The following is a 13,695-nucleotide window of genomic DNA, read 5'->3' as shown; positions in this document are numbered from 1 at the left end:
ATACGTCAATAACCATTAAATCGCTGTTATTCATCTAAATAAGTGCTGAGAAGACTGACTTCTAAACGCATGCAACCCTTCACTCTCTATCCAGCTTTGTATTTTGCTGGGACTTTATTTGATTAAAACAAAGAACATAGTGTGTAATCAATAGGAAAGAATAGGGAGGTACGGCTTTTGAAAATACTAATAAAATCAGTGTTGCTGTCTATCGGTTTTTAATATCAAGGGATGGAAATTCCCTCAGAGTCTTAAGCAGCTTTAGGTCTGGACTTTGACTAGGCCATTTTAACAAGAAAATACATTTTGACTAAACTATGCTCTGCAGCTCTGGCTGTGGGAAGATCATGATCCCACCTGAGCAGTGGATCATTGCTGTACCTCCAGAGTTACCCATTGGTTAGTTTAAGTGGACAGTCATGTCTTTATAGGGTTCATAGGTTTTTTATTCTTCGATTTTCAATTAACATATTAACTAGAGCTTTGTGAGATCTTAAAAGCTTGAGATATTATTTTATAATCAACTCTTCTTCACCAAAAACCGTCGCCCTCATATGTCTGCTGTTCTCCTGGGTCGCCATGATGCTGTTTGTTCACTTATATTCTCTAATAAAGACCTTACATATCACAAAAAAAAAAATTACTAAAAAGGCCAAAGTTGATCAGGATAAATGATAAGCTGCTGAAATAATTAGAATCACCCTAAATAACCAGAGAGGGTCACACAGTTGGCTGAGGCAGGTGAAGTTATTGCCTGTGAAACGTCTCTCTCACCCCTGGGAGTCCAGTGTGTTTTTTGCGTCCAGCAGCAGTTTGGCGAGCATTGTGAAAACACTCATCCTCATTTCAGTGTCTCTGTTTGGCTGAAGGCAGCTATGAAGAAGAGGCATCAGCTGGTTCAAAAACTCCCCAGGAACTGGACCTATAACACAGAAATGTAGACGGAAAGTAGTGGGTGATATTTTTTCCAACTCTGTCTTCAGACTTCTGTATTTTGGTCAAAGAGAAAAATGCTCTAATGAAAACCTAGAAAAAGTAACAGTTTACTTGAAGAAAATAAATGAAACATCTGAGCTCATCCAGCCCTAATATTCAACATTCCATTTCCCCTTCCCTGGACTTTATGCAGCAGCACAATCAGGCAATGACACCAAAGACTCATAGGCTTCCCTCACACATTCAATGTCAGAATTACACAGAGATCTCAGTCATTTTAATCCACTTTTAAATACATTAACATCATTACAGATATTTCATCAGCAGGAACACTTCAAATTGGCTTCTCTACAGTCCCCTTAGGTGTGAGTGTGTGCGTGAATGGTTGTATGTCCTGTGTGTCTCTGTGTTGCCCTGCGATGGACTGGCGACCTGTCTAGGGTGTACCTCGCCTCTCGCCCATTGGAGATAGGCACCAGGAGATAGGAGATAGGCACCAGCACCCCTCGAAACCCAATCGGGACAAGTTTGTCAGATAATGTATGGATCGATTCATCTGGACACTTAGTTTCTGAGAAAAATCCTCTTTTATACCTTTAAAGTGAAATTAATTCAATACAGTTGATTATTTTTTATGAATTTTCCCCCATAACTGATGAAAGTAATCTGTTAACAAGCTGCATAACATCCTTGCATCACTTAATCACACTAAACCCAACATTTTCTCACACAAAGTGTATTTTCTAACACTTTGTCAAAAGTCATATTATGTTTCTTTCTAAATGACTAATTCTCTAACCATCCTTTACTGCTGTTCATGTTCAAATGGAGGAAAAACACAACAAATGTCCCTGTGAATTATGAGTCAGTGAGACGAGTCAACTCAATCACAGTAAATCTCACAGAAAATATAACCAGTATAACTCAACCATTTTTTATTTATTTTCTACATGAATAAGTGACCAAATGACACATAGACTAAAACCCATTCCACCACTATTTAGAAACACTAATCCGTCTTCAGCAGACCGGTGAGACAGTGACAAAGTGTGACGAGGAAATGACCGTTTAGTGTTTTTCTAAAACAAACACCTTTTACAGGAAAAGTAACTCAAACTGAAAGTATTTCCAGGTCCACTCATGGCCACACACTTATCTAACAGCAGTCCAGGGACGTGCTTACACAGCTATATATAGTGACCAGAGTGTTTATAGTCGGCGATAAGTGCCAGTGGCCTGTTTGGGCTGAGCGGTGAGATTGGGGAAATCCTGACACCACCTGAGGATGTGAACCAGCTTCATAAAGGGATCAAAGGACAAAAGGGAAGAAACACGACAGGACACCCTGCTAATTTAGAGGAATGAGTTAACTAAAGGTGACGGTAATTAAACAGAGATGTTTGAGGGACTTTTGCACGAGTAACTGCTGGTACAGGAAAATACGAAGTAAGGAAAAGGCTGTTTTACAACCTGAAAGACAGTCAGCCATCGGTTGGAAACAAAGGACTGAGAACATGACACAGTAAAATCTTTCCACTCCAACTCCTTGAATAATATCCTAATTAACTTAATGTCATTTCTAACCTTTAAAAGGTATAAATTCAGTCTAAAAAATGTTATATACTTAAAATGATAGAACTTTTATTTGGCTAGTGCCCAGTCCAATCAGTGTAATGAATGACTGCTGTTGTTCAATTAATTATTGTAGTACATGTTGTCCGTAAAATTAATTCAAATGGTCTCCTGAACTGAAATGAATTGATATTGAGCTTATCCCAGTATGCAACTTTGCAAGGCGAGAACAGAGCTTTGCATGAGCCACGGGCCTGAGGGGTAAAAACATTTCTAAAACGTATGATGCCAATTGGGATTTATCACAACAAGAATCGTATTTATGCCCACAAATTTTAATCTTCAAAATAAAGCTTAGAAACTGATGAAATTAGATAGGTTCTTTCAGGAAAACAAAATATGATTTAGACTTTTAGACTTTAAAAACAAATGCAGAAATGACCAATTTAGACTTAGGTCTAACAGTGGATAAAAAACACACCTTAAAAGGATAAACAGATAAGCTTTTCATGATTAACTAAACCATAAAGGACTAAAATGAAGACAACATTTTTTTATGTAAATAAATAACTTTGATCAAAAAGGACAAACTGATACTCAGTCAAGCTCAATTATGCGAAGAAAAATAGCAAAAAAAAGAAAGGAAAAAATTATAATGATACCTAAGGTTGATACTTGATCCGAAAACCTACAACTTAATTAAGAAAATAAGCTGATCTTTTTAAATCTATGAATAACAAGACATTCAATGGGTTCTGGGTTCAATTTAATGAAACCTGATTAAAACCATACAACAATTAGGATATGGAAAGTAAAAGGTTTCTAAAAACATTTCAGGAAGAATGGCTTCCGAAAAAATAACTGAAATAGAATAACATATTACAGCTACGGCTCACAGCGCCACAAGATTTTTATCATAAACATAGTGGAACATTTTCCACCTGGTTCTGACTTTTATCTGAATGTTATCTAAAGTACCGGTACCTAAAATATGATCTAAAAGTGTGCAGTGAAATTGTGTTCAATCAACCATATTAGCACACCTACAAACCTTTCTAAAGGAAACCCAAATTACAATGTTTTGGCCTTCAACAAAAACACACCTAGAAACCGTCACCCCAAATACAGCATCCTCATTTGGAGACATGGTAGTGGCAGAATCATGCTGTGGGGATGTTTTTCTTTAAGAATGGTCAGGAAAACTGGTCAGAATTGATAAGAAAATGGATGTAACTGAATGCAAAAAAAAAAAAAAAAGAAACCCTAGTCACATGATAATTTAATATTATTAATTGTCAAGAAGGGGTTGAATACAGACACATGGCATCTTATTTTAAAAGTTTATATCATTTTCACTTCACAAATATGATGGACTTTTTCTCATTTCAAAATGATAATATGACTAAATTACTTGAATTTAAAATGAAGAAATTCTCCAAGTCTCCAACTGTATTTTTTTAAGTGTAACTTCTGTTCTCTTGTCTGGTAATATCTCACCTGATTGCATGAGAATGATATGTAGTTGGAGTCTCTGAGGGGAATAGCTGGACCAGGTGTTGACTGAGGCAGACAACCAGTCCAGCAGCTGGCCCATGTGCTGCCTATAGAGTTCGATGGAGTCCAAGCCCTGCACTTTACTCAAAAGATGTACACTCTCCAACGCCTGTGACAAACAAATAACAGAACAAAGAGGAAAACAATTAGTTTCAAAGATGCATACCACTCCTAAAAACACCAATTATTTGGTAAAGAATAAAACAAAAGAAAACACAACTCTAAGGTCAACAATTATTGACCATAATCTATTGATTTTGAAAGTCTGAATTTCCTTGGATCATCAATAAACTCATGGAAGGAACAAACATGCATACACCATACAGACCTGGTCTAACACAGCAAACCATTCAAACCAATGGGAGTTTGCAAAAATACAAGAACTGTACGAGGAAACATTCAGATTATATTAAGCAGTAAACCGAGAGAAAGAAATGGCATGGCAACACAAAGAAACCTCTAGAGAAATTCCTGGCTACAGCTGCTTGGTGGATCCCACACTGCACCAAAATAAAGGATTAGTTGCCAAGTTAGACCCAGAATGCATCAGCCTTGTGAATTACATCTTGTTAGAATTCATCAACACATTTATAGCAATGTGTATGCCATCATTAGGTAAGATACCAATAATAAAATACTTGCCAACACAACATTTACAACCGCTACTGCTGTTAATATTGCGCAATGCATACGCTGGCCCCGCCCCTAGAGACCAAAAACCAGCTCATGTTCAGGGCAGGAGGAACTGACCTTTAGAGCATTTCGTCGTTCTCTTTGTTGTTCCTCTGGGATGGAGAGCGACAGTAAGGCCGTCTGAGTCACTGTCTAACCTCCTCTGCAGAAAGCTGGACAACCCTGAGCTGTCCGCTGATGGGAAAGACATCAACCCATTTCTGGGAAAAACAAGTCCTGCTTTTCCTCTGGGTCCAGGAATGCCCAAGGCCAATTCTCACCCTCCCTCTGTTTCCTAATCCATTCCTTCCCATCTCATCTTTAATAATGTTCTTCTCTGTGTGAACATACAGACAGACGTAAACACACAGTCACGCTGGTGGCCGGTGCGGTGTCTGCTCTGCATCTGTGCCAGCTTCTTCCCACTTCCCTCCCCTGTCATTAGCCTACATCGGCGACAAGCAGCTGGACGACATGTTGCCCTCAGACACCAGTGGCTTCACTTTTCGCAGCTCCTGTTGGGCCCCTTGGGTTTGGTGACTGACCACTTGACAAACCCTTAATACCTAGCAATGACTTGGGTTTCATAAACCAAGTTATGAAAGCAAACTGGGCTCAACAGATGACACAAACCTGCTGAGAAATACCACTCATCTCTCCCCATCTGTTTTCCCTCTATTCCTGTCAGTCTCATTTCTTTCTGCACACTTCATCCGCCTCCTTTCACCCAAGACTGGTTTTAAAGTCCCACTCCAAAGGTGCAATTTCAGCCTCCCTAGCTGAGTGGGTAATTATACAGTTGGTGGTGCTCACTTTGAAACTGTACAAATGCTTACATTCCTTGAATAGCTCTCGCTACATAAAACCAACTTACCTTTCTAATAAAAAGTGGGGAAAAAATGAGAGAAAGGAGCATCTTTAGAGGAAAATTTTAGTTCTAATGCGGTACTTTTTCTACCTTGTAAGTAGGAATAATATAAGTTCTAATGCTGTATCTTTAGTTAGCTGCATTTTCTCACCTTTGCACTGAGCTGTGGATCATTGGACAGGCTCTGGATGGTGACCAGAACCTGCAGCAGCTGCAGGCTAATTAGGCCACAGTCGGCCTCACACTGATAGAGCAGCACATCCACGCAAGCCAGCAGCTGCTCCAAGTACATGACCTGAAACAGAAAAAGATACAAGCAATTCAGAAGAACTGTACCTTGAGGTTTCAGAGACCTGTTGATTTTTAAAGGTACATCTAGATGACATATATTATACTAGTTGGTTTCATACTGAGGGATGTATGCTAAGCCTTTAGATCTGTTGATTTCTTCAGCTTTTGTGCACAAGACGGTTCACCACACCCTTTACAAGGAGGATAAGTCATATAAACTAAAGAAGCAAGGTGTTGTATTCCTGCAAATTAATGGAAAATTGAGTGGAAGGAGAACGTTAGTAAAAGTGCACAAGCAACAAGGATCAGAATCTTGTTAATCTAAAATGAATTTATTTCATTTTTCTATATTGACTTTTACTTTCTATTTGATCTAAATTACTGAACTGAGTTTCTGTTTGGCAGTAAGGAAAAATTACTTTAAATACATAAATGTATGGCTAATGAAATCGTAAAATTAGCTTTACCATTTTATTATATTTTCTAATAAAATCAACATTTCAATTATTGAATATAATGAGATGCTTAAAGTTTGTTAAAACATTGACAACCCAACGAAGTTATGCAGCAGATGCTATTTAAGGATTTTCCATAAACTCATGCTAAAGGCTTCTTATTTCATTTGTAATGTGCTTATTTTTTTTTTATTTTATTGTTATGCATGATTCTCTTTTTGTACCGGTTATTCTAGTTTCTGCTGTGCTGCGTTAGTACCTAAGCCTCTCTTCAAAGTTCAAATTTTTGACCAAGTTTCCCAATATAATGCCTCGGCTTGTTTTTGATCCCTGTAAGTTTTAATTGGGCAGTTTCCATTAAGAACTGGCAGCATCCTTCCAAATATCTTTACATGGAGAGTTTATTTTCCTGGTCTGCAAAGTTGTAAACCCCTTTCTGGCTTTGGTATAGATTATATTTTACCAGCTTTCCAAAAAAACACACGATCAATTAGACAAACAGCAGCCCTCCGCCTCCCTCCTGTAAAAATAGCAGAGTCTGAGAATGTGTGATTGCCATCACTTGTCCACTGCATTGCGATGAGGTCATGTTTAGACAAAGAGCTGCAGCTCAGGCTAATTTCCATGCCATCACTGGGATCAAGACCTCTTTTCCTGTTTTTACATGGCCTGTCATTTGGGGCTTCAAGGGGGAGAGAACTGATCGTCAGTGAAGGTCCATGCGAGTTTTAGAATAAGGAAATATAGTTTTTATTGTGTGCGAGAGGGCTCCGACGTATTCTGCCCTCCGGGTGAGAATTTAGATCATCGATTAAAAGCAAATACTTTCCGAAGTGTTTTATGAGTCAGATTGGGGAATCCTAGGGTATGAATCAGCTTTTCACCAGCTTAAAAAGGGAACAAACGGAAAGCTGCTGAAAAACAACCGCTGACACATCCAGTACCATGAAAAAGTCATACCTTTTTTAATGTTGTTTGTTTTTGTTGTTGTTACCATTTAACCAAAAGCCTCATTCACTTTATTGCAAACTTTATGTGATAAACCAACACAAAGTAGTGCATCAATGAGAGCTGGAAGAAAAAAAGAAAAAAAAAATATTTCATGATTATTTAGATAAATATACATCTTTAGTAGGCAATGGAAACTCTAGAGGAGCTGCAGAGATCTTAAACAGGTGGGAAGATCTATTGACTGTGCATGCATTCTACAAATCTGGCTTTCATGGAAAAAATGGTAGAAAAAGAAAAAGTTTTGTTTGCAGTTTTTAACAAACCTTTTAGGAGATAAAGAACCATAAGGAGATTTGATGAAACAGTGGTTTAAATTCAAAACGCCATATGTGGGGATTACCTGACTCCCTGCACCCACCTTCCCTACCATAAAACACAGGGGTGGAAGCATTGTGTTGTGGAGAACTTTCCTTAAAGGATGGCCCTAAATACAGGTAACACTAGAAAGGTCCAATCAAACCCTGGGTGCATAGATATAATTCATAATCTGTAACAAACCCTGCTAATTGATGCTTACAGACACCTTTCCTAAACAAAGATGGTTTAAGACTATTTGTGCAGAGCTAGTAGAAATATCGCCCAAAGCCTTGCAGCAGCTATTACTGAAAAAAATGTGGTCATTAATGGTTTAGCCTTTTTTTTTACCTATAATAAAAAAAACTTCGCACTTCATTTAAAAACATTCCATTCAAAACAGATAAGTTTAATGTGAAAAAACATAATCAATTGGAATGAACACTTAAAACAAGGTTTACATAAAAACACGCAGGTTATACGTGTGCAGAAAACCCTGACTGGGGTTGGACAGGGGTAAGAAAAACCGAGAGCGGAAAAACTGCTGCGGTGTAATAACTAGTTGAACACCTGGAGGCAGGTGATATACACCTGGTTATATTGTAATAGGCATGCTCCAGGGGACTCATTACACCATGTGGCGCATCTGTCCACCACTGTATAGTACATCGCTTACATGGAGGCAATTCTTCTTCAAGGAGCCTTAGCAGGCGATGAATTTCCATCCAGCGGGGAGTTAACCCCATGCTGCCAGTGATACTGCTATGGAAACAGGGAAACAAACACCAGGAGTGTATGTGAGTGTGCCTAGACCCTCTTGCAGTTGGATATCTCCTTTTTGGTGCTCAGTGTGAACAGCATCCAGCTGGTAATGATAACAACAGAAGGTGTGCTTATGGTGGAAACAAGTTTTTCCCATAAAATAATTTATTTTTGGGGGAAAATTTAGATTTTTGACAAAGCAGACGGCTCCCTGCAGTGGGATAACAAATTCTTCAATTACAAATATTCAGTTAAAAGTACCGGATGTTTATTGATTTATTAAATATACAGCTTGAACCTTCCTCCATTTTGTTATGTTAAAATCTAGTCAGTGTGTTTGATATTATGTGAAAGATGGAGAAACACAGACGGGTGAATAGGTATAAAAAAAAAAAACAGCTGAACTGGCATGGTTCTAACAAAAGCATAAATGTGCATTTGTATTAAGCCTCCTGTACTCTAATACCCAAAATAAAATTTTGTAAAAAATGTGAAACTTTAAATTTGTCGCCTGTGCTGCTCAAACGAATTGCCCCCGGTGGGATATATAAAGTGGACTAAATCTAAAATTGCTTTATAATTGCAAAGTCGGACCTGTGACTTAAATCTGCAAAGGGGGAGTTAAACATTAGCGTGACGTTTTTAACCCTTTATAGGGCAAGTTACCGTTTTTGATATCTTGCATACCCCTTAGAAATGGAGCCCCCCACTTTTGTTATTTTTCTTTATATATTCGAGCAAGTTGGCATTTCTTGTTGTTACATTGACATTAATTTTTGCCATAAAAATATCCATATATTTTTTATGTATCTAAAAATTGGTGAAAATGTCTTAAAATAACTGTCTTTACCCTTAATTTGAGTAGGTAAATAAGAAAATCTCCCAGTGGAAGGAGCATTTTTATCCATAAAATCTGATTATTTGATATTATGCACTTGAAATAGGAGACTGCATTTTTTTCCTTATTTTAATTGTAAATTTTCTTATTCCATTTGCAGTGTGTCTCACTTACCTGCTCAATTCAAGAAAAAATGCACTTATTTTAAGAAAAAATGACGCACTTGGATTTCACTTTTTTTTCAGTGCACTCTTTGCTTGAAAATTTGAAATTTAAAGTCTTATACTGAGTGCCCTATAAAGGGTTAAGAGGGTTTAATTGTTTAATGCTAATAATGATTTCCATCTACTATTAAGCCAAAGAGTAATAATTTTGGAAATCCCATTCTTATTTTAACATAAAAATAAAATAATAATAATAAAAATAGAAAAGTTTTTTTATACTGATAACAGCTTGGGCTTAGCATCACACTCTCACAGTGTATGGTGATGGCAGCATCATGCTGTGGTGAGGGTTTTCCTATCAGACCTGACAGATGCAGAGAGATGGATTCAGTTAAAAGGAAAATAATTGCTTTAAAACATTTTTATATAAAGAAAATCCATAAAAGTATATACTTAGCTCCCCTGTACAGTGATGCCCCTAAATACAAGCCAGTTATTTTAATTTCTTCCCATTTACTAATTCTTTAAGAAGTAGAAAATCGCAGGATTTTATTTATGGATATGCATCCAAAACACTTTTTTTTTTGGTATGAAATTGTAAAAACAATCGATTTAAACTTTATTCTGTTTTTGTCATCTAGTATCCGGGTAAAATGCATTGAAGTTTGTGATTGTAACGTGAAAAAATTTGGAAAAAGAGGCATTCATTCAACCTCCAAACCCCATTGCTCAGTAGAACAACGCTCAAAAGCTGAGCTCTAATGATTTGTAAAAAACAGATGCTGCACATGCTGTAAATTTGGAGGTTGCCGTTCTTTGCCCTCAATTTATGACCGATATTTTTAATTCCCGCTGCGCATCCTGCCGTCTATTTTTGTACGCCGTCTCTTCCTCTTACCAGAAATACAGAGAAGAAAACAGAGTTGAAAGAGCTGACTCCGAGCAGACACCTTGTATATTAGCTTTTTTCTTTTTTTTTGGCCTCAGCTCCCAGCCGGACCTCGAGGCTCCCGCTACCTCTGCTCACTTTGAAGGTTATTTATGTCTGATTTCTAAACAGACATTCGTTTCCATCCAAGTCAAACATCGTGTCACTGTACTTTCTCTTTGCCTGCTGTTTCAAGTGGCACGTAATTCTATCAGGTTAAATCCAAACACTTTTTATATCTTAGCAATCAAAAACAAAATAAAAAGTGGAGTCTCCAAAATTAGAGTTGTCATGTTGTGCCTGTTGGTGAATAAATGTAATAAAATATAAATCAGTCTGAGGATATCTGCACTCTAAAGACAAATAAAAGGCAAAAACATAATGTCCATCTGTCTAGAAAGTTCTTATTTACAGATAAAGGTCTGAACAATGCCTGCTATGAAAGGAATGTCGCAGGTGGTTTATCTAAACTCAGACCTCTTCAGGGACAGCGCTCACTTCGCTTTGTGCTTTAAAACAAAAACAGCGACAGAGAAAGATAGATGGAGAAGGAGACGAAGAGGAAGCAGAGGTCTGGTCACATCTGTGTGGCAGCGCGTGACTCTGCCGTCCTGTTAATTCTCCCTGCGCTCGACCCCCGCCGGGCAGCGATGGGGGTGGATCGGAGGTCGATTTCCCCTCCTCGTTTATCACCGGCCTTGACCGTGTAAGGCTTTAAAACTTTCTGCCACAGCTGAACTGCAGCTATAAGGCTGCCGTGTGCCGCCTCGTCTGCCCTGTGGGGGTCAGGTCGGCCACTACGGGGGTCACGTCAAATAAGCAGATTTTTGCCGTCATGATCTCACAGGGGACGGTTTTAAAGCCTAGCCTGAGGAGGAGGAGTGGGGGGTTTTGTTGGAGGAGTTTTTAAAAAAAAGCAAGACCCTGCATTTGCAGATGATAGACATGCGTGAGAACAGCAACGGTCTGATCAAAGACCTGAAATATTAGACATGAAAAATATCACATGAGCTGGCAAGCATTTTACCAGAGTTGGCATTTTTTTAAGGACAACTCCAAAGCAAACCCGATGAACCAACTGCTGTTCTTGGATTGTCTAAAGATCCTTTTAGAGCCTCTAATGTTATCCAACTTATCAAAGACAACATTTTAACATGTCTGTCCATCCAGCGACAACTGAAGGCTTAAAAATGTCAGAGATGAGAAAGAGCTAATGCACAGTTTGATGCTGGGAGACAAAGCTCCATTTAATTCCGTCCATCACTAGCAAAAATATCATCTAAATATTAGGCTTTTAATCTGTTCTTTTATCAGAATAAAATTAATTTATAAGACACAACCTTGTTTATTTCAAAACAATAATAAGACGCACAAATATGTTTTCTCTAATCGAATGGATCAAATGAATACAGAAACCATCAATAACAGCTTTGTTCAAGTTTGGAGTAACTGAAGCAGGTTCTGACATAATAGATCGGTTCTAACCGTCTGATCCGAACTGGTAAAGCTGATTAAAACGGTCTGGTTTCCCGGAACAAACTTCTAAATGGTTTCATCGTCCTTTCAGAACATCTGAGAAACTTTCCGCCATCTTGCTTGTGATCAGATTGGTAAAAATTATGACCTTCATGGAATTCTGTTTTATAAAGCACTGTTATCACTAGCAGCATAAACGACCCTTAGCATGCTGTTGCTACTTCCATGCTTTAGGGTTGGGGGAGATGCTAGATATCAGGAAAACACGCAAATATGATATTACTGCTGAATATTGTGATGATGCGATTGGTTACAATAGACCCAAACTAAAAGATAAACAATATAAGGTGATCCTTAGCAAGAAAGCAAAGCATCAGACCAAAGCAGTCTTCTGGGATTTCAGTAATGCAGTCCAGATTAAGGCCTTTTTTTGTTTTTTTGTTTTTTTTTTGCAATTTAAAGGTTGACTCCCTGAAACTTGCTTCTTCCAAATGTTATCAAACATCTCTTGTTCCAGGGAGCCTTAGGCTTTAGAGTTAAGGTGGTACTGATGCTAATCTTAGCCTTGCATTGATCAGAGACACTGGTGTATATTCCAGTTCATGACTGGCTTTAGTCTTACCGATTGTCATTTTGTTCATTCTGAGCAGTTTGCAATAATCTAAGTGGACATTTTAGGTTTATTAATTGACATTTTGTTACCATTGACTGCTCTAGTTAATACTAAAATGAACACACTAATGAAAGTCTGTTTTTCAGAATTAAAAAATTACCCATTTTTAATTTTTGGATGTGACTGTAACAGGTTCCAACGGCCCAGATTACTCGTAAAAGGTCTGGTAGCTAAAACTGGTAAACATTGAGACACATGTTATTCTGCGCTGACCTGCTGGTATTCCTGGCAAACCTCGGGCTGCACCAGGGTGTCTGCGATCTGCTGGAGATGTGGATTTAGGAGAGGCTTGGAGCCGCCTCCCAGGACGGCAGCCAGAACCATGAGGGGGGTCCAGGGGTAGGAGGGAGAGTTTGGGGTCATCACATGTTCAAGCATCAGCTTCAGGAAGACAGGTGGGGGGACAAACGTCCCAATCAGTTTAGCAGCTGCCAGGCACTGTTGGTGAGCACAGACGGGAAGAGAGACAGAAAAAAATAGGAGACATCAGGAGGAATGAGAAAAGGAAGTCCTTTTTTTAATCCAGCAAACATCAAAGATCTTGACAATCCATTATTATAAACAGGTGCATCCTAGATCCATGAACCCTGCTCGTCCCGCTCCAAACTGACAACAGCTGATGAACTTAAATGAATGTGAAACTGCTGACTCCACGGATGCGGCACATCCTTCCCGTCTGATTAAAGGTTCTCTGGGACTTACGTTGTTCACCACGTCCCTCTCTGTGTCGCTACAGGCCCGGTAGAGCACGGCCAGCAAAGGCTGCAGGTGCTGCGTGGTGTGGTCCTCGGCGTGCAGCAGCAGCACCGAGAGCAGCTGGGACGTCCGGACCCGGGTCGGTACCAGCCAGTCGGTCACATCGTGGGCGATGGCTGGTACCAGTCTGCTAAGGTTTCTAACCACCAGTTCTCTGCATCCCAGACCTGGACGATCCACTGGAGAGAGAAAAAGGAAGATTTTTTTTCTAATGAAACCAATTTTTCATTAAAAGTTATTTTACAAGAGAACAACCTTTAACCAGGAATAAAAAAACACCATTTTATTCAGCCCAACCTGAAATTTTTATAAAAAAAATTTAATGTTCTGATTTATTATTCTAGTTGTTAATCCTGTTATTATAAGCTTTAAACAGAAAGAAAATTCACATTTAAAATAACTAAAATATATGTGTTTTTATACTTCAATTAATTCACTAATATAT

The 13,695-nt window shown here is 38.5% G+C and overlaps 1 protein-coding gene across 1 annotated transcript in view; it reads right to left on the bottom strand.

Annotated features, from left to right (window-relative positions):
• The window catches only part of dnaaf5 (dynein, axonemal, assembly factor 5), a 36,407-nt gene that overhangs the window by 9,657 nt on the left and 13,055 nt on the right, over positions 1-13,695 (bottom strand). Inside the window, exons 5-9 of the mRNA XM_015391205.1 lie at positions 13,197-13,429; positions 12,708-12,932; positions 5,754-5,897; positions 4,006-4,171; positions 775-922 (exon numbers count right to left, since the gene is read on the bottom strand). Coding sequence (XP_015246691.1) covers positions 775-922; positions 4,006-4,171; positions 5,754-5,897; positions 12,708-12,932; positions 13,197-13,429 — 916 coding nt within the window. The remainder of the gene's footprint in view (positions 1-774; positions 923-4,005; positions 4,172-5,753; positions 5,898-12,707; positions 12,933-13,196; positions 13,430-13,695) is intronic.

Source organism: Cyprinodon variegatus, unplaced genomic scaffold, assembly GCF_000732505.1.
Source record: "Cyprinodon variegatus isolate N-32 unplaced genomic scaffold, C_variegatus-1.0 Scaffold529, whole genome shotgun sequence".
In the NCBI taxonomy this organism is placed as follows: Eukaryota; Metazoa; Chordata; class Actinopteri; order Cyprinodontiformes; family Cyprinodontidae; genus Cyprinodon; species Cyprinodon variegatus.
The sequence above is the reverse complement of the archived record's forward strand: the minus strand, read 5'-3'. Positions and strand labels throughout refer to the sequence as shown.